The 22787-nt window shown below is 34.3% G+C and overlaps 1 protein-coding gene across 1 annotated transcript in view; it reads right to left on the bottom strand.

Annotated features, from left to right (window-relative positions):
* Window positions 1-22787, bottom strand: part of CDH18 (cadherin 18) — a 497699-nt gene that overhangs the window by 30800 nt on the left and 444112 nt on the right. Inside the window, exons 8-10 of the mRNA XM_029941281.1 lie at window positions 20550-20614; window positions 16404-16525; window positions 4161-4278 (exon numbers count right to left, since the gene is read on the bottom strand). Of these exons, the coding sequence (XP_029797141.1) occupies window positions 4161-4278; window positions 16404-16525; window positions 20550-20614 (305 nt within the window). The remainder of the gene's footprint in view (window positions 1-4160; window positions 4279-16403; window positions 16526-20549; window positions 20615-22787) is intronic.

Here is a 22787-nt window from a genome sequence, read left to right as displayed (position 1 = left end):
GTAAATATTTCTAAGGTTTTGTACCAAATTTCCTATCTCATTTTGAATTTGGTACATCTTTCCTAAGCAGTATGTTTATATATAGCTTTGATTAAAAATGATATTCAATCTGATTATGACTACAATATGTTTGAACTTATTTCTACTTTTTTCTGTAATTTTCTATGTTTTTACTTTGCATCTTTTATTCTCCCTTCTGACCTTCTGTTCCATGGTTGAAATAAGCTTTATTATTTAACTTTCTGAAAATCATTACTAACTTTAGGAATTACAAATTTTTATTCTGTTAATTTAGCGTTCACTCTTCAAGTTTTAACATAAGAAATAAAACATGAATTACCAGATTTTTTCTTGTCAATTATATTCCACAGAGATTCTGGAGGCAAAGAATAATACAATACTTGTCATAATGTCAGTAGCTAAAAGCAAAAATCTAATTTTTATACATTGGAAAAAAATCATAAATAAGGAGTCCTCCTTGATTTGAGATAGCTTACCAATTTTAACTAAATCTAGGGAAGATTATTGATAATAGCAAAATATTTTCCTTCAGCATTTTGAGCACACAATTTTTCTCAACTTCTTCCAGCTTTAAAATATTTTTAAACCAGGAATCTACTTTAAATCTAATTATCATTGTTTTTTAATTATTCTGCATCTTCTTTTTGATCATGTAAAGATTTTTCTCTTTATCATAGAGGTTTACCAGTTTTAAACTGTCATATCCAAGTGTAGATTTAATTTTGTGCTTGGCTTTGGTGTTTATGTTCATTGTTAGGGCCCATCTACTTTCAGTGTGAAATAATGTCAAGTAATTTTACCTATCTATATTGCTGTTTGCTATAATTTCTTCTTAATTCTTCTTGGTACACTATACTCCATATCTGCTAAGGGTTCTTGTGCATTTTTAAAGTTTTGAGTTTATTTGCATGAATTAATGAAGTTTATATTTGACTTATTAAACTTTCTTTGTGCCCAGTCTAGAAGTAATGTTGCCACTAATTCACGTTGTTCTCTCTGTATATCTATATCTATGTGTATGTGTATACATACACATATATTATGCTTATATACGTATATGTGTGTTTGTAACTACATTTTAAACAAGAATATATTTATATGAAGTTGTATATATAACTAAGTTTCTATATACTTCTATATATTGTTCTGTATACTTTACTAGATATTCAATAACTATAATTTTATGTATATAATGTGCATACATGTATTACACATACATATGTAATTAAATTTTAATTTTTAGATATATGTTTATATAATATATATAAAACTTAATTACTATATGTTTCTCATATATGTACTATATGTTTCTTTTCTATAATGCAAAAACATTAGTTTCATTTTGATAAGGATTTAATTAATTCGATAGGGATTTGTGAATTATTTTCATGCAGACTTGTTTTCCTTCAGTGTCTCATTTCACTTAATCCCTTGGGCTTATTATAAAAATATTATTATTTTTTAATTTTGAGAATTCTAAACATACTTCTATTAAAGTATTTTTCTTATCATTTATGTGTTTTATATTACTCAGAGTAATTAATTTTCTGAATTTTTCTTATTTTGTTGTCTATCCTTTAACGTGTTGATCTGTAGGCTAAGCGTAAACAATAATATATACATTCTCTGTATCTTGGAAATCTCTTTCTCTCTCTTTTCAGTCTTTACCATTTAGCAGTTTTGGAGATTCTACCAAACCAATGGCTTCCTGATCACCCATCCTGGCTTGGAGGCTGGGTCTGCCTTCTACCATTACCTGCAGATACATGCATGTGTAAGGAGTGAGTGTGTGAGGGCGTGGGTGCACACACAATGCGAGTGCGCGCGCACACACACACACACACACACACACACACTAATGTTTGTTGTTTTTGCTTCTTTTAGGTTTATTTTGTATGTTCTGGGGGCATATAAATGCTGAAGCTACCAGGATTCAGAAGGCCTAGATTGCTAATTATCACTCCTTTGCATTTTTGTGCTGCTTTGTTGTTCAGAGAAGTATTTATGCACTCGTGAGTGTATATATGTATGAGAGCATTCATTTTGGTATAGCTGTTACATTTTTAATTTCATCTTTTGATTTTATTATCCATAACTGCCTTGTGTTTAGAGAAAAAGCCATCTTTACATACAGAATCATTAATTCTCCCACTGGTCCAGAATAGGTATTTTAAAACATAATTTATGGATGTAAAAACTGAGGCTTGGCAAGGTTAGGTGGCTTATCTAGCATAATCAAATTGGCTTTCATAAGTTCATGCTTTCAGCTAGGTATCTTATTTTTTCTAGAAATTTCTGTTTTACCTATCTAAAAGAAATTTTCCTGTGTTATTTATAATCTTATCAATTCCCAGCATTTAAAGTCTTACAAAAAGATTAAAACATCTTTATCCCTACACAACTGTCCATAGGTTTCATGTATTTGACATGGTATGGCTGGTTTAAGCATTTGTATGTATGTTTAAATCAAATTTAAAATTTTACGTCAGCATCAGAAATCCTTTTAAGAGTGTGTATATATTTCACGGGAATTCCTGAAAATGAGTTCCTATCACTGAGGAGTCAAAATGATTGAATTAAGCCCTTTTGAATGTATCCATTCATTAAGTTCATGATTTCCAGATACAATACTTTTATATGAAGGAGTTTTAGTCATTGAGTGGGTCTCACCAATAGTAAAACTCTCTCTTTTTTTAAAAACATATTTGGAGTCATTTTACATGGATTAAATAATTTGAAATTACCTCTTTAAATCTAAGCCAAATTTCATTATATCATCAAATGAAAATTACTTAAAAAATAAAATACTTATTAGAATGCAAAAGGGAACAACTGAAATATAAATCTAGATGTCTAAATATTATTTTAATCTTTTAAGACAGAAAGTTGAATGCTCTCCAACTTTTGCAATTATTTGAAATATGGGAAATAGTAATAGTTTTTAAAATATATTTAACATAGTTACATTAAATATATTTGGGATTATAGAATGGGATGTTCAAATGCAAATAAATGTGCAACAATTAACTAAAACACCTTATCAGACACAAACATGCACAAATATTTATTCTCGTTCATAGAGATGACTGCAGGGTAGTTAAAATGAGAGACAACAAAGCTTTGTCTGTTCATATAAACCTTGTTATGGCCACATGTACAGCTTGGTATTCTTGATATGGTAACTTAAGGAAGGAATTAGGAGTGCGGAAATAATGTTTCAGTGGGTTGACATTAAGTGATAGCATTTTTTTTTTTTTGGTGTTTGAAAATGCTTCTCCCTAAAGTATAGAGAGAGGAAATTAAATGTTTACTCTTAAGTAGATCCACTATTCTCTCTTTCATATGATTCTGAGGCAAGGGTTAAATTCCAAATAATAGCATATTCAGATAAACATGATCAAAGATAGTTTTGAGGAAGAGGAGAGTTGATACAAATCAGAACATTGCACACATTGAATGACTTAATGTTTCCTTTCCATACAGAAGACTGATTTTTACACCACCTTGAGAAATCTACTGAACAGGGAATCTAAATCATGGGAAATCTTCTCTAGGTACTAAATTGTGGTGGTCTTTCTTTCCCCACACAATACAGAAGTTTAAACAAAGGTAATTCAAAATTTACAAAATATTCTGTAATTATGCACATTTTCTACCCTTATTTTGAAAAATATTCATAATGACAAGAGGAAATATAATTTGTCCTCCACATCTTGATAGCCTTCCTAATGCAAGATGAGTTCAAACATTGCATTTCCTTTCCTAACTGTCCCTAGGACATAATTTTCATTTTTCCTAATTTAAAATTTTTCTACCTCCTAGCAATTGCAAGCAGCTCTCATAAACATGTTTGTCAGCTAAGATTTCTCATAAAATTTGCCCAAGAGCATATTACATGTACATTTCTTGTCTAAAGGGATGCTTCTGAATAAACTCAATGAAAGTTATTTGTACACATGGCTCAATTTTAAATACAAGCTATTCACAGATCATAACACATTAACATCAAACTGACTTTGAATGCTGATTTGCAAGCTGTTCCTGGGTGTGTAAGAATATAACAAAATGCTGAGGTCTATTCCGTATTAAGTCAAAGCAGATATCACATAGATTAAAAAGTATATGAAATTCATGTTCACCTTCATTGTCCTTCAGAGTGAAGTTTGGGTTTATAGACAGGCGTTCATCAAGAAAGAAGTTAAACCTTGGTCCATTTGCAAAATCATCTTTATCAGTGGCACTGATGGTATGAATAACCTAAAGAGAAAACGCAAATACTAAATAGTAAACTTAATGTTGCTTAGTCCTTTGATCTTATCATAGTTTCAATTGTCATCACAAAAGGATTTTAAAAGACTCCTCTATCCACCTTCACTGCTTTCAAATTCAACTAATAAATGTACCAGCTAATGGAGTCTCTCTTGTATGAGAGTTTAGGAAACACATTATGGTATAATTTATAATCATTCACACCTTATTTTCTAGTGTAGCTCAAAAATTTAATTTTTTTTCTTTATCATCCACAGTACCATGGGCCAATTAGTTGCAAGATTTTGTATGGACACCTGTTTGGGGAAACATGAAGTATCATTTGTATAAATATAAATATCCTTGTGTCCACGTATACTAGATTTGCAGTATATGTGGTTCTCAGTAAATGCAAAAACAGTGGAATCACTGTGTACTGTTTTTACGTTTCAGGGGACTTTTGAGAGCATGATCTAGCTCCTCTGTTTTACAGATAAGGAATCTGAGACCCGAAAGGATTGTGATGTGCCCCCAAAGAATTAATATAGTAGCAGAGCAAAACCAAACCACTCAGAATTTTATGGAATACTTCTCCATCAGTATACAGTGGTTGGGAGAAAGCAATTCTAAAACTTGGAGCAGAGAAAGTTCAAATACAGAAATAAAATGTTAAAGGTGACCAAAGAACAGAACACAAATTCCAATAGCTGTAGACATTACACTCTTAAAGAGGAAATAGCCAAACTAACAAGCAGGACAATATTCTTCTCTTTTAAAACTTAGTATCCTAATGCTTAGGTATCTTTTTTCTAGCCCTTCCTTACAGAAATTAAGAACAAAGAGAGGGACAAGAAGCTTGTGAAAAGAGTGCTTCCTATATGGGAAACATAGTATGTTCATTTCAAAAGTTGTCATGATTCCTAAAAACATCGTACTCAATTATATCCCATTTCAATATTTTCTGAGTGAAATAATACATCTGTATATACAACAGTTAAAACCTAAATTTCTGGGTTGAGCGTCTGGCTTTGGCTCAGGTCATGATCTCACGGTTCGTGGGTTCGGGCCCCGTGTCAGGCTTTATTCAGACTGTTAGCTCAGAGCCTGGAGCCTGCTTCAGATTCTGTGTCTCTTTCTCTCTCTGCTCCTCCTCATTCACTTTCTGTATCTCAAAAACAAATAAATGTAAAAAAAAAAATTAAAGAAAAAAAAAACCCACCTAAATTTCTGTCCAAGTATTGAGTCCACTAGTAGGTCTGTGAGATGAGGACGATTATAAAAGTACAAAAAACAATCAGTGGCAGTGAGACCAGAAAAGCATGGGTCTTCATGCACTTCCTTGCTGAAAGTGCTCAGGTGATAGAAGTGATCCCTTTCGTCCATATATGTACATGGCTCTCCTTCTCCATCATTGCTCAAAATATACTTTTTCAGCAAGAAATCCTAGGTAAAAGCCTCCCCGCCACCCAGCCCACATATCCCAAAAAGACTATCATCCATCTCTTCCTTCCCTTCACACTCTTATTTTATGAACTGAAAAATCTACATGTCTCCTTGATGTTTGCCTTCCTTTCCATCTAAAGTACAGCTAGTCTCCGGAAGATCTTTTTTCCCTTGCTATTGGCTTTTGACTTGATAAGATAAAAAAACTGATGGATAATCAGAAGCAATCTGACAATTTTCTCAAATGCATGAAAAGCTCCATGGAGGTCACATGTGAAGAACATACCTACATTCTATACATGTCAGGTACTTAAAATAAAACTGAAATAAAAATATCAAAATTTCAAGATTGTTTTCAGGGCTACATAACATGAATACACATTTTTTTCTTTTGGAAAAGAAATGTAATATCGCCCCTACACTTTGTTCATTGTCATTCTCTAATTCTCAATCTTATTTTCTTGACGAAACCTCAAACATACAGACACATTTGTAAGTTCATTTCTTATGCCAGATTGTGATTCTGGAAGGGTGTGGCAGAGAATACTTCATTTAAACCACCTAAATTATTTTGTGTTTCCTATTTTACTTCTTTGGGACAGTAATTTTCTTCTTATTTGAAATTAATTTACATATCATTTTAATGCCCTTAATATGTTTATAAATGAGTTTGTTCTATTTGGTGAACACTGATATAATTCATATTTTAACTTTATTGTTTTACTGTTATCTTTAGTAAAATGTACTTTCCATTTTCATACCAATAATTTTTAATCTGCATTTGCCAGGAAGCTCACAGGAAGCTGTGGCAAATTTGTCTTCCTCATAGATTTCTCGATATCATGGCCTTAGCAAATGATGAGTTTATTACCACATTTTGTTTAAGAATGAACCATTCCTCTTGAATTCCTACAGAATTCTTGCCCACACATCTATACTTAAATATTTTTCCAGAATACTTCTGAAAGTGCTTCCCAAAATGAAGAATGTTGCTCTACTTTTATCTAGAACTCTGAGATACTCTCTTGATTTAAGAAGATATATTAAATTTTTCTGTTTACTAATCACCTTTTTTCTTTTGGTAGGAGATAGATTTCCATTTATTGTTTCCTTAGACTTTTATTAGTAAATGCATCTCAGAAGTTAACATGTTTGGGGCGCCTGGGTGTCTCAGTCCGTTAAGCAGTTAAGTGCCTGACTCTTGATTTCAATTCAGGTCATGATCTCAGTGTTAGTGAGATTGAGTCCCATGTGTCAGTGCAGAGTCTGCTGGGGATTCTCTCTCTCTGTCCCTCTCTTCCTCTCTCTGTTCCTCCCCTGCTTGTGTGCATGCCCCCTCTCTCTCTCAAAATATAAATAAATGTCAAAAGTTAACATGTTTGTGATTTTTAAAAGATTTAAGTTTTCTGGCAGATACCTAGCTAAGTGCCATGTATCTGTCATCAATATTTTCTACCCTTTTGTCAGTTAACAATTTATCCACACTCTGATACCTGTGCCTTTGGTTTGTGCAATTTGTTGGTAATATACAATCCATAGCAATTTGTTTTCTGTCTTTTATTCCTTCTGTCTCTCATAACTTCTAACTTAGATGATTCCTGTCATATGCACTTTATGCAATTAGTGCATAAAGTCTTTGATAATTTTGAACTATCTGAGAGAAACAGCTCCAGATTATTTTAGAAAAGGGAGAGGGAACCCACATTCATAGTTGGTGTTTATCAAGTAAGTATACTCCTCTGCTTAAAAGTGTTTTCCGTATTCTATTACTTCTTGAGTACTTTATTAGGAGAAAATATCACACTAGTCAGTGTCACAGATTTTCGCAAATAATTTAGTCTTCTGTCAGGTAAATGAGCTAATCCTAACTAAACATTTAATGTAAAAGAACGTTAGATGGAACACACTGTATCTTCTTTAAAATAATCAATGAATTTGCTTTATAATATAATCTCAAATGGAAGCACATACATATTTAATAATAATACCAACCTTTGCTAGTTCAATGAGCTTGATCTTTGAGCTTGTAAACTCTAAGTGTAAAATGTCTACTGATCTGGGTACTTTTTTCATACGAAGCTATATAGTTAATAATTAATGTGACAGAAGGAGGCTCCTGTCAGGTAATACAACACTTTTTAATACATGTTATGTTTCCTAAGTTTACTTCTGATGAAATACACATGCATACATGTCCACAGACAGGGAAATTCAGTGTAAATAAGATAGAAAGTGTCTTCATCATTTATGTTTCAGTTGCTACGTGTAGGCCCATCTCATTTATTTTGAATTTGCTTTACTTGGGGAACTGACTTCAAATTCCATGCATGCATGATTTTCCTCTTAATATTTTTTTCATACTAGTACTTACAGATTTTTTTCAGAACAGGGAAATATATTAACTCAAGAGAAATACATTGTTGCATTTCAGGTGTATCAATACCTGAATCAACCTGAACTCTGCTATTATATGGGGTTTAAACCTCTGCTTCACAAAAGACAAATCTCTTTGCTATGGCCATGTGTTATTATATTTAGAGGCACAGCATCCATAATAAAAATGTCTGAATTCTAAATTGTGTTTTATTTATTTTTGAGAGACAGAGAGAGACAGCACAAGCAGGGGAGGGTCAGAGAGACAGGGAGACACAGAATCTGAAGCAGGCTCCAGGCTCTGAGCTGTCAGTACAGAGCCTGACCCGGGGCTCAAACCCACGAACCCTGAGATCATGACCAGAGCCGAAGCCGGATGCTTAACCGACTGAGCCACCCAGATGCCCCAAAATGTCTGTAATTCTAAAAAGCAATTGTTATAGGAAGAGAAGCCATTGTATAGCTGGGCAATATCAATATGCTTTGGAAAACTTATTTCACAAATCATAATTTAAATAGAATTCCTGTCCCTTCTCTGCATCAAAACGCACAGTCTTTCCAGAAATGCTACAAACATAGGGTTAAATGAACCAAAGATTGCAAAATTAAACAAGAGAAATATGCAGACCATTTCCCTTGTAATAGGTTAACCATACAAATTGACCACACAGATTGGCAATGGTTTGTTTAAATAAGGGTGTAATAAACACCATTTTCTTTTTTAATTATTCTAATGTTATTTATTTTAGAGAGAGAGACAGAGTGTGAGTGAGGGAGGAGCCGAAAGAGAAGGAGACACAGAATTGGAAGCAGGCTCCAGGCTCTGAGTGGTCAGCACAGAGCTCAGCGCAGGGTTCGAACCCACAGACTGCGAGATCGTGAGTTGAGCCGAAGTCAGATGCTCAACTGACTGAACTACCCAGACGCTCCAACAATATTTTCTCATGACTCTATTTCTTTAGTAAAAAGTTTTGATTCATTTTGGTGAAACAAATGTTTGGAGAAACAAATACTTAAGCAATATAAGGTATCCAGCTATCATTAAGTGACCTCTAAAATCATATAATATTAAAGACAACAATGATGCTAGATCATAATATAGTCTTTAAAAGATAATAAACAGAATCAAATAACAAAATCAATATACATTAGAACTTAGGGTTTTTAAGTCTAGTGATTGATTTCTTTCTGAAAACAGTACTAGTTCTATGAAGAAAAGGAAAATACTATATAAATGGTCTATGAAACCCAGAATATAAAGATACATTTTGTTACAAATTTAGCCTTCTCTAAAATAAAATGCAATAGCTTTTCATGCCAGGAAAATAAAGTAATCCACATTTAAAGGAATCTGAGAGTCATCTAGGAATACACTCATAAAATATCAGGCTTGGAAGGGTCCTGACATTGTGACAATTTTCTTCTTTCTAGAGATGAAGAAAGCATTTATCAGTGTCACCCAAATCATTTCTTAAAAACACCATAGAGGTTAGATAGTCAGTGTAGGGGGAAAACAGAGGACCCAGATAGCAAGATGGCAGACAGGAGAGCATGACCTGGAGAGAATGCCTGAAAAAGCTTTCACATCAATGAAAGGTGCAACATATGGGGGAGGTCAGTGGAAAAAGTCAAGGTCAGTGGCCAATATGAACAGAGTTCAATCCAGGAAACTGATACTAATGTTTTATATTTGGGAGTGAATATTCACATTTGCTGGAGCAAAATCAACACATCCAAGAACAAGGACTCACTATTGTTTGCCCACATTTTCAATTGTTTCACCTGCAAAGGTGGCTATGAAGTACCAAGTACTAATTTCTTCTAATATAACTTCTCACTGTACCCTATAAATTTTGAAATCCAAAGACACAAAGACTCAGTGAGGGAAATAACCTAAGTTTACTTAAAGTTGTTATTTATCAATTAGGCGATAGATACCTAAAAAAGGTAATATTTATTTCTAGGCATTTTATTTTTTAATGAGACATTAAATGGCTTGGTGGTTAAGTTGTATTTTCTAATTGTTGGTGATGTAAAGAAATATAAGAAATACATTTATTTTGGCCTTATATTTAGTAAAACTATTAATATTTTCTATAAATTATACAAATGTAGAGTAGTATTATTGCTGTTGTTATTAATGTTATTATTAGTGAATGTTGAACTTTATCAAAAGCTTTGATTTCAGCTATTCCAATGATTTTTAATATTTTTCCTTTTCATTGGAAAACATTTTTTCTGGATTCTCTGAAATCATGTCATTTATGACATTTTTATCTATGTTCATGAGAGAGAATATCTATAATTCAAAATTATCCTTGTCATATTTTAATATTAAAATTATGTTCTCATCATAATTTTTTTAATTTTTTAATGTTTTATTTATTTTTGATACAGAGAGAGACAGAGCATGAGAGGGGGAGGGTCAGAGAGAGAGAAGGAGACATAGAACTGGAAGCAGGCTCCAGGCTCTGAGTCAGCTGCCAGCACAGAGTCTGATGTGGGGCTCGAACCCACGAACGCAAGATCTGACCTGAGCCGAAGTCGGAGGCTTAACCACCCAGGTGCCCCTGTTCTCATCATAAATTAAGTAGAAAAAAGATTCCACTGTTTTGTCTTTTTTAATGTTGTGTATTTTCCCTATAATTCCAATTAAATATTTTAAATTTAATTTCTTAAGCATTCCTTAGCTTATTTAGAGATGTCCTTAATTCCAGCAATTATTTTGTATTAGCATCTTAGCATCTAGCTTTATTTACTGACCACACAGAAAATAATGAGGCCAAGCCCTTGCAACTTATTAAAAATGTCTTTGTAGCCCTGCATACAATAGATCTTTGGTCAATATTTTCTGTAAGTTTGAAAAGAACGCATGATCTGAATTGGTTTAGTGCATTATTCTACATGCGTCAAACATTTAAGTTTGTTAATTGTGGTGTTCAATCTTCAGCATCCTTACCAAAATTTTATGTAATTATTCTATCAGTTTCTAGTAAAAGCATACTAAACTCCTGCGGGGGACCAGCCCACGCACCACAGTTGAAAGGTCCCGAGTGGTGGGTTGGTGTTGGCGAAAATATCTCTAAGAAAGAAGACAGACAAGACGAACAAGACAAGATAGACGAGAGAGAGAGAGAGAGAGAGAGAGAGAGAGAGAGAGAGAGAGAGCGAGAGAGCATGGATGGCGGTTGGTAAAAAAGGACACACTTTTATTGAGATAGCCAGGGTCTTATATACCCTGGGTGATTACATCATTCTTATCAGTAGCAGGTTTAATTCATTGCAAAAAGAATCCCCTAATGATAGTCTGGTTTTAAACATATGCTAGGTCTGAAGAATTCTATGAGGAGATATACATTCCTTAATGCCCTGCATTAATTATTCAAGGGTGGGATGCTTATCCTTAAGCAAATCTTTTGGGAGAGGATTATGTTCCCTCCCAGAAAATAAAGTAAATCATAGGATGAACAGAAGCCATATGTGCGGCCCAAGAGGCAAAATATTGTTTGAGGGTTATTATTGCCTACTGGGCCCCAACAAACTCCCAATACAATAATGAGATAGTCTATTATTAAATAATTCTATGATTTTTTTTGCTGTGTTCATTTTGAGGCAACATTGATGAGAATATGTAAATTTAAAATTGTTATTTCTATGTGCATATACTGTTTCCATTTCAATCAATGTGTCTCTTTATATCTACTAAGGTTCTTTTGATGAAGTGTGTGTGTGTGAGTGTGTGTGTGTGTGTGTGTGTGTAGTTGGGTGAATATATCTACTAGTATACATATTGAAGTACTTATATTGTATGTTTTTCTATATGTTTTCTTTCAAATTCTTTTCCTCTATTATGTTCATCTTACACCCCCTATGACAATATTTAAGTGATTTTTTTTCTTATCAGTTTTGGCACTTCACAACTTTTAATTTGAATATTTAGGTGATTTTATTTCAACCACGTACTAATTAATGTATACTTTAAATTTACATCATTTTAATTTTCTTTCTATTTTTTCCACTTATTCTATATTTATTTTGTCTTATTTCTTGATTTTTAATTTGCCTGACATCTACCCAGCCACTAGAATTTTGTATACTACAACTTTTATCTTATTTTGCCTACCATCTATGTATCAGCAGCAAATATGAGAATTTGTAATTCAATTTTGAGTTTTACACACTTCCCAGGAATTTCTAGATTGTTTTGGAATTTCTAATGGTTATTAACTTTATATTTTATTAAGATTATATTTTAGTTTTAAAATAGTCCCTCAATGGGCGCCTGTGAGGCTCGGTCAGTTCAGAATCTGACTCTTAGTTTTGGCTCAGGTCATGATTTCCTGCTTTGTGGGTGCAGCCAGCTTTAGACAGTGGAGGAGGCTGTTTGGGGTTCTCTGTCTGCCTCTCTCTGTGCCTCTCCCCCATCCACGTGCCCTTTCGTTATCTCTCTCTGTCAAAGTTAAATACATAAAAGATAAATAAAATAATCCTAGAATCCGTGAAGATAGCTCCTACATGAAAAGCTTTCTCTCCCCATATCTTTGTACTGTAAAATCTAATCCAACTGAATAAAATTACACGCAACAATTTTGCAAGTATATGAATTATTTTAAAGTGAACAAATACTTTCATGAACACAGTTAAGGTCAAGAAATAGAAATGTAAACATGGCTGTCTTTAGTACTAACTATTTTTATTACAATTTCTATTAGCTTGTTGGTTACATGTTCTTTTACTATTCTTATTAGATAATCTAGAGGTTACATCATGCACTGTGTACATATAAAATCTATTATAAAATCGTAGTTTATCAACTTCTCAAATTTTAAGGGGCAAAATTTCTCAAATGTTAAGGATCCCAAATTTAAGAAGTTTCAAATATTTTAACTTTATGTGTCTTTCTCGCTTATGATTTCTTGTTGCCATGTATGTGATGCATATTTTAAACTCCAGAAAACGTTCTTTTAATTTCTATTCATTCATGAATAACTTAGTTTTTATGAATATATGTGCTGAATGATTTTTTCTTGGGGTTTCTTTGAGACTCCAACCTGCCAGTATAGTTATTTTCCTGTTTTTATCTAATATAAGTTTAAAATTGTGTCTTATGGCACAGGATTTTCACATTTTTGTTGTCCTAACTATGAGTTTTTGTGTCTTTAGTTCTGAGGGATATTTTTTGTAGAAAAAAGAAATCAGGATGGTGAGTTATTATTTTGCAACTTTGGGCATTATCTTTCCATTATTTTCAGGGTTTTAAAAAGCTCTTGAAAAATTAGCTTTTGCTATTATTCTTTTAAAGGTATCTAAAAAATATTATTACTTTAAAGCAAATGTTCTATTTTTTTGATAATCACAGATTCACATATAGTTCTAAGAAACACAGAGAGGGGCTATGTATCCAGTTTCTTCCACTGGGAACATCTTCCAAAACCATAGAATAGTTATCAGAAATACAGATTCTTATTATTGTTTTAATTCCTGTTTGCCTAATTACTAGTGATGTTGAAAATCTTTTCATTTGTTTGTTTTCTGTAGATCCATTTTAGTGAAATTCCTGTTCTTATCTTTTGCCCATTTTTAACTGTTTTTCATTTTAATTATAAGTTCTTTTTGCCCATTTGTAAACTAGATTTTAACCGTTGAGTTTTGAGTATTCTTTTCATATTGTACATACTAATTATTTATCAGCTATATGGTTTTGCAGTGTCTTCTCCCACTCTGCGGCTTGTCTTCTTACCTTCTTTTTTTTTTTTTTAAGTTCATATATTTATTTTCAGGTGGAATGAGTGGGACAGGGGCACAGAGGGGTAGACAGAATCCTAAGCAGGCTCTGCGCTGTCAGAAACTCACAAACCATGAGATCATGACCTGGGCCGAAATTAAGAGCAGGACATGTAACCAACTGAACCACCCAGGAGCTCCTTCTTACTTTCTTTAATAGGGTCTCTCACAAAGCAAAACTTTTAATTTTTGATCAAATCCAACTTGTCATGTTTTTCTTTATGGATTATGCTTTTGGTGTCAAGTCTAAGAACTCTTTGCCTACCACTAGATCCATTTGTTCTCTAAAAGCAGGTCTTTTTTTTTCTCTGGCTGTTTAATTTTCTGATCTTATTTCTTATTTTTTATTCAAGGCATATAGGTGAAGTTATCTTTGTAGTCAATCACATAATTTTTGTTTCTGTTTTTCTGTTATGCTTCTTGAATTTTGGACTAGATGTCTGCTATAGTTATGAAAAATGTTCAGCCATGATCTCCTAAATATCACTTCTTCCTGATTTTCTTTTTTAATATTTTTTAAAGATTTAAATAGCTTGGTATGGTATGGTATATCTGCATGTCCCATAAGTCTTGCATATACTTATTTATATTTCCTATCATGCTTCATTGTGGATATTTTATTCTGACCTATTTTCCAATTAACTGATTTTCCCTTTAGGCATGGATAATCTGTTACCAAGAACTGACAGTCCATATTCAGTGGCTATATCTTTTAAAACCTAAATTTTCCACTCAAGAGTTTAGCATTTTTCTCAACAATTATACTTTTTAATGGATAGTAATAAAATAATTTTAGGATGTGGATGTATTCATCCATTTCTGACACAGTTAGCAAATAAATCATTATCTATTTGTACCATAAAATTCCTTGCTGCTTTTGAAATGGTAGTATAGACAAATACTTAACCATCTGAAGTGATCATCTTAGTATATTATATAATGTATGTTAATATATTAATTACGGATGTATTCTAACATAATATGATTAAATATAATATAATATATCATAAAATAATATAATATCTGTAAGTATTTTAGGATATGATTTTCATCCACTTTGTCCTTATCATTTTTCTAATTTTCTGGTGGGCCATGAACATGAACAAAATTTTATGCAAAAAAGAGTTGTTCATTTATATGTACATAAATACCTTCTCAGAGGGGTATTAATCAAACAAACAATGATTACTTTAGCACAGTACTAACCAGCTCTCATATGAAAATACACAGCCAGTGTATTTAGTGTCCTAAAATAATTTTAGGACAAGCTTTAAAATGATTTAAAGTAGTTGTGGATGATATAGTTATCGTCCTTCTGGTTTACCAAAGACAGAAAAGGGGAATGAATGACTTGGCTGGACCTAATTTCTATCTAAATTCACCATTGACAAACGTTATGGTGTTCCTCACAGAATTCATCCCTGTATGTAATCTCTTCCCCTTTAAGTCTGGATGTGACCTGTGATTTACCTCTGAGCAATAGATATGGCAAAAGTGTTGATATATTATTCACCTGATTATATAACATTACATTATCGTATATAAGACTGGTTCATAACAGATTGAACAGATCTCTCCTTTCTTGTCTGATGAGGTATGTGGCCACATTAGGAAAGCCCATAGAGCAAGAACTGGAGGTGGCATGTTAAGACTGTAGGCAATACTGAAGAGCTGAGGAAAATTCTGAAGCTCTGAGGTCTATAGCTGAAAGGAATCGAATGCTTCCAACAACCAGGTGAGCTTAGAAGAGATCTCAAGCCTCAGGTAAGATCATGGTCCTGATGGAAACCTTGTTTCCAGTCTTATGAGAGACCCTGCAGAGACCCAGCTAAGCCATGAACATCAGACATCTGACTTATAGAAAGTCTGAGATCATAAATAAGTGTAGGTTTAAGCTTCTAAGTTTGTGTAATTTGCTATACAGCAGGAAACAAATGTATTTTCCCTGCTAGACTTCTGCTTACTTTATGTGCCAGAGCCACAGCGGTCTTCCTTCAGAATCACAGTGCTCCTTTAGCTTCCTGCCATGCTACATCCAGACTCATCACCCAGGTCAAGCTCTTCTTTCCTTCTTCCACTGTACCTCCTTCCTTCATACATTGATACTCTTGATGTTGTTAAAACCTAACATCTTTTAGTACCAATATTACTCAATGGTCACACACATGTCACTCCTGCAGGCCCTCGAACAAAGACCAACCCGTCCCTTCTCTGTAATCTAGGCTCAAAGTATCCCTAGGACAGGAAAGTTCTTTCTAATTTAACACAGGGCTACACCGAGAGCATCTGATATAATTTTATTGGTGTGATGAACATATGCACGAATGAGTTTATTTTTGAATAACATTTAGGATCTGGAGAAAATTTATTTTCAAGAATTCTCAAAAAACTCTATAAACTCAAAAGCCTTATAAAATTATTTTCACCGGGCACAAAAATAACACTGAGGGATTTTGAGGATTATATCTAAAAAACAATAGAAATAGAGCTGCTTGTTTTTCTTCCATTCCAATGATGGGAAGGAAACAACTTACCTGGCCAGGCTTAGAATTTTCACAGACAACAATATCATATTCCCTGGCAAGTTCGGGAGGATTGTCATTGACATCCAGAACTCTAATACCCACTGTGACATGGCTCAGCAAACCCGGATTGTCTGCAAAACACACAGGGATATATTTAGTCTTTCCATGCACACTTTGGAGGCTTGGTTTAAAACAAATCTCCTTAATACTGTGGCCTGTCACTATCTGCATGTGCTGCAACAGGACTTTCGGCAAAAGACAACTTTATGACGGCATTCTTTGCTAGAACTCATTAACTTAACAGAAAAATGAAAAATGAACACCAAGGCATGACACGAATACTAAAATGATATTTTGTCATATCAAGGAAATTACATGTTATTCAGGAACTGGAGTGGGAGGAACTTTCAGGATTCATTGTAGGCTGTCAGAGTCTAAGGGATGAACAATTGGTTTCATCATTAATCTAAGAAAAGCATTGCAGCTGGTAAAAAAAAATAAAATTACATAACCTTTAAGAAGTTCTAGGTTTCAAATATAAATAAACTTGGAAAAAATAAAAAGTGCATTTTTTATACAAATGATAATTTTCTTCTTTTTTAAAAAAAAATTTTAATGTTTTATTTATTTTTGATACAGAGAGAGACAGAGAACGAGAGGGAGAGGGGCAGAGAGAGGAGACACAGAACCAGAAGTAGGCTCCAGGCTCTGAGCTAGCTGTCAGCACAGAGCCTGATGCGGGGCTCGAACCCACGAAGGTGAGATCTGACCTGAGCCAAAGTCAGAGGCTTAACCGACTGAGCCACCCAGGCATCCCAATTTTCTTCTTTTTTAAAAAGTTGATTTATTTGAGAAAGAGAGAGCATGAGTGGGAAAGGGGCAGAGAGAGAGGGGGAAACAGAGAGAGAATCATTCGCAGGCTTTGCATTTTGCACTAAGCCTGACATGGGTTTCAATCTCATGATTTTGAGATATGACCTGAGCCAAAATCAACAGTTGGACACTTAAGCAACTGAGTCACCCAGATACCCCAGGATTATTTTCTTCTTCTTTTAGAAAACATGCATGCAGCATGTGATGTTAAGTCATACTTGGGGAGAAATAGAAGATAACTGAAATCAGAACTTATCATAGAATTAATGTATAACACTGGCAGATATAAAAATATTATAGTTAATATCCTAAATAAGTCTTAAACACATCTTTCTAATTTTCAGTTAATTAATTCTGGAAGAAAAAGACAAACATTTGGTGTTTGCATGTAAAAGCTATCCATGCAGTATTAATAATGATAATATTAACTACATATTTTATTGTTGATGTTTCTGTTATTATCTTTAAAAAATCCAAAATAAAAATTAAAATAGACTAATACATTTAAAAATGGACTACTAAAAAGACAAAGTCTAGACATACTTATAAATTATGAAAGCAGAACATGAGATTGCTTAGAGAAAAGGGGATATATATATATACATATATATACATATATATATAGAGAGAGAGAAGATACTAAAGATAGTAAGAATATGGATGGAATAAAAAATGCCAGAGGTAGCTCAAAAAATTTGGAAACTTGAAGAGTACTACAGTACTAAAGTAAATCGAATTTCACTTAAAAAATAATTTTGCAGGCTACCTGGGTGGCTCAGTAAGTTATTCATCAAACTCTTGATTTTGGCTCAGGTCATGATCTCATGGTTCCTGAGTTCAAGCCCCATGTTAGGCATTGTACTGACGCAGAGAGCCTGCTTCAGATTCTCTCACTCTTCCTTTCTCTATGCCCCTCCCCTGCTTGTGCTCTCTCTCTCAAAATGAATAAATAAGCTTTAATAATAATAATAATAATAATAATAATAATAATAATAAACAACCACAACATTATTATTTCTGGGGACCTGGATGGCTAAGTCTATAAGCATCCAAAAATATTTTTGCCCAAAGTCATGATCTCATGGTCTTAATATCAAGTCCTCTGTCAGGTTCCACACTAGGCGTGGAACCCACTGAAGATTCTTTCTCTCCTTCTCCCTCTGCCGCTCCCTCTGCCGCTCCCTCTCCCCTCCCTCTGCCTCTCTCTCTCCCTCTTAAAATAAAACTAAAACTAAAACTAAAAATAAAACATTTTTTCTAGGGGTGCCTGGGTGGCTCAGTCCATTAAACATCTAGCTCTTGATTTTGGCTCAGGTCCTGATCTCACGGTTCGTGAGTTGACACACTGCATTGACAGTACAGAGCACGCTTCCCAACTAGCTACTTCAGATTCTCTCTCCTTCTCTCTCTGACTTTCCCCCTTCTCTCTCAAAAATAAATAAACATTAAAAAATAATTTTTCTAAAGAGAAAAACATCAGGTGTTGGTTATTTTACCTAACATTAAAGAAACAGGCAATTTCAGTCTCCTACATCTCTTTCCAGGAATCCAGTAGAAGAAGGAAATTCTAAAGCTTGTTTTCAATAACTTGTGAAATGTTGACATCAATACCAGACACTCTCACTCATAAGAGATTTTAGGTGTAAACAGCCTAAACAAGATGGTAGCAAACCCATTCCACTGGTGTGTAAAAATTAAAAAAAAAAAAAAAAAACCTGTCAATTTAGTTCCATGCTTGCTTAGTTTATCAATAAAGGAATGAAGAGACAAAGAAAGAGAGAATGGAAGGAAAATACAGAGGAAGAAATGAGGAAGGACATTTTAAATGTTTTTTTTTTTTTTATTTTATTTTTGATACAGACAGAGGCAGAGCATGAGAGGGGGAGGGGCAGAGAGAGAAGGAGACACAGAACCGGAAGCAGGCTCCAGGCTCTGATCTAGCCTTCAGCACAGAGCCTGATGCGGGGCTCGAACCCACAAACGTGAGATCTGACCTGAGCCGAAGCCGGAGGCTTAACCGACTGAGCCACCCAGGCGCCGCAGGAAGGACATTGTAAAAGGCAGAAGAATTATTCAAAAATTAAATTAAATTGATTTAATTAAGGAGGCACCAAAAATCACCTCAACACATATGGAAAAACCAAGAATTAGGATGCTATATCCATATATTATAAACACAATGAAACAAAGCAAAACAAACAAATAACAAAAACAAAACCTGAGTGAACCAGAAACAAGAATGTGCCCTCTCCAACTCATTCAGGGTACACTAAAAAAAGAACAACAACAAAACTACAGCATATATTAATGGTGAAAAACTAACTAGAGTTAATTAACAAAGCTATAAGGAAATAAAAATAAATCTAACAATGTAAGTCAAAGACCTATATGCGGAACACTTTATTGAAGTGTTATATTAGTTTAGCTTATTTAGACTTCATTCAAGAAGATCTAAAGAAATGAAGAGCTATACTATGTGTGTGGTTAGGAAGACAAAAATAACAGAAATAAAGCCAACTTTTCCAAATTGATGTGCGTATTGGGGTACCTGGTTGGCTCAGTTGGTTAAATATCAAACTTTTGGTTTCAGTTCAGGTCATGATCTCAAGGTTTGTGGGATCGAGCCCCATGTTGGGCTCAGTGCTGATGGCTGCCTGGGATCCCCTCTCCCTCTTTCTTGCCCTTCCTTTGTCTCTCTCTCAAAAAAAATAAATTTTAAGAAGAAACAACTTGATGTGTATATTCAATGTAATCTATTGAAAATCCCAATGTTCATAGAATTAAAAGCTCATTTTAAAATGTATAATTACAAGATTACTTAGACTTGTATGTAGAACAATTAAGAATCCTTGTGCTACAATTTACAAGGCTTACTATATGACACCCATGCCCTTACTATTGTCACTATATAAATATCTCTCTTCTTTTCAAGATGTCATATCTGATTTTTCTCATGTATTCTTATATTTCCCAACTAGCTACTTGCTCACCTTTTAAGAGCAAACAAAAGCAGTCTGTTTTAGAACATGGAAGCAAGAATAATTTTATTGGCTCTAATCATTAGTATCAGCAGCCTTGCTTGTCCCTAAGTAAATAGTTCTTGGCTCATTTTTCCAAGCAGGCAGAATTAGAAGCAAGCTTAGTGGAGTTAGGGATAAAAAACTGTTTTGTAGGCGAGGATTCTGGAAAGACTACGTCTTGAGAAAAGGCTACAACAAAAGAACTAGGCATCGATTATTTTCAACCTTGGCCTTCTCACAGTCCCCACTCTGTCTTGCTCACCAGGTCCTCTGGACTGGAATGGCCTTGCCCTCAGTCCATACCGGGGTACAGGAACCTCAATTCTTCTAGATGGAAATAGACTCAATGTTTATCAAATATTATTTCATTAATTCAATGCATAATTACTATCCCTTCCCTTAATGACGAAAAGCACAGAGTTCAGCAGCAAATGCCGGTCTGTGTTCTGTGGGGAAGCTGAAATGACTCTAAGCTTAGTGTGGTTGTGCCCTGTCCTGTCCGGGCAAGTGAAGGAGATGCTGATGGGGAGTACGGAGAACAGAATGCTGGAGTAAGTTTACTGTCATTACCGATGCAAAGCGAAAAACCGCCGTCTATTTACTAAACGTGAGATGATTTATAAACACTGTGCCTTTAATTCCATATAATTAGAGGCTGGAATTACATGACATCTTTGTAGCCACCTGTAGCCTACCTGCATACATTCTGGTATTTTCTGCTCAATAATAAAATTAGCTAATTCCAAATTAGCAAACTGGCAAGTGCGTTTGGCTTCCTCTTTCTTATTTCCACAGCCCTTGGATTAGTATGTTACCCATCAAGTGACAGTAAATGTACCTACAAAATGTGAACACATTCATGTGTGTTGGAAGCATTTTTCTCTGGCAAAAATTAGATAATGTTCCTGAAGTTCTTAATGGAATATTTCTCTTATTGTTATTTTTGTCTTCGTGCTTTATTTCTAGAAATCGGTGTTTTTAATTGATGTATAATTGACATACAGCATTATGTTAGTTTTGGGTGTACACCAAAGTGATTTGGCAATTATACACATTACAAATTGCTCACCAGGATAAGCGTAGTTATCATTTGTCATCATACAAAGTTATAATAATATTAGTGGTTACATTCCTCAGGCTTCAATTTTCACCTGTGTGACTTATTATTTTATAATTGGAAGTGTGTACGTTTTAATCCATTTCACCTATATTGCCTACCCACCCCGCCCTGCATGCCTTCTTGCTCCCCGACAACCACCAGTTCTTTCTCTGTATTTAGGAGAGAGCAAGAGTGCCAGGGAGACTGGGAGAAGAGCAGAGAGAGGGAGACACAGAACCAAAGCCGGACCCAGGCTCTGAGCTGTCAGCACAGAGCCCAATGCGGGGCTCAAACTCACAAACCAAGCCATTGGATCATGGCCTGAGCCAAAGTCGGCCACTTAACTGACTGAGCCATCTAGCCGCCCCAGCAGGATTTTAAATAGAAAATCAGAAAGTAAAGTTTGGATTAGGCCAGGAAATAGCAACAAACACCAGACGACCCCGTTTTTATAAAGGCTATAAAACTGAAATAATATGGCGATGATGTCCTATCACAGTCTGGCAAGCAGACACAGAACTGTGCTCCCTGAGCCTCCAACTTTGATATTACGTTCATCATAACCCCATGCAATATAGTCCAGGAAGGAAAGGCTGCTTGTTTACCATTCAAAAATCAATGAATATAATTCACCACACACACATAATTATTTCAATAGATGCAGAAAAAAGATAATAAGCATAACACCTGTCTTTGATTTTAAGAGGACGAAAACAAACAAACAAACAAAAAAAACCACTCAGTAGACTGAGAATAGAGGAGGCTTCCTCAAGGGTGCCTGGGTGGCTCACTGAGTTAAGAGTCTGCCTTCACCTCAGGTCATAATCTCGTGGTTTGTGGGTTCAAGCCCTGCATCAGGCTCTATGCTGACAGCTCAGAGCCTGGAGCCTTCTTTGGATTCTGTGTCTCTCTCACTCTCTGCTCCTCCCATGCTCATGCTCTGTCTCTCTCTGTCTCTCAATAATAAATAAAAATGTTAAAAAAAAAGAGGCTTATAAGTGAAAGATTAAATGTTTTAACTTAAGGGTCAGGAAAAAAAAAAAAAAAGCAGGGATATACCCTGCAGCAATTCTCTTGAGAATCACGCTAAAGCAATTAGACAGAAAAAGATATAAATGTTATGTCAATTGCAAAGTAAGAAACAAATCTATATTTCACAGATGATCATCCATGTAGAAAAGGCCAAATAATCTCAGCTGCTGGCACTCATATGAGAGTTAGCAATACCATAGGATACATGTTATATTATAGCATTGATTTCTATAATGATAAAAGTAAACATTTAAATAAATTCCAAATTAATATCATGTGAAAAAATATAACCAAGTAAAATATGCTCAATATCTATATCCTGAAACCTATAAATATTAGTAAGATAAGTTTAAAATATCTAGATAACTA

This window comes from Suricata suricatta, chromosome 6 (genome assembly GCF_006229205.1).
Source record: "Suricata suricatta isolate VVHF042 chromosome 6, meerkat_22Aug2017_6uvM2_HiC, whole genome shotgun sequence".
Taxonomy (NCBI): domain Eukaryota; kingdom Metazoa; phylum Chordata; class Mammalia; order Carnivora; family Herpestidae; genus Suricata; species Suricata suricatta.
The sequence above is the reverse complement of the archived record's forward strand: the minus strand, read 5'-3'. Positions and strand labels throughout refer to the sequence as shown.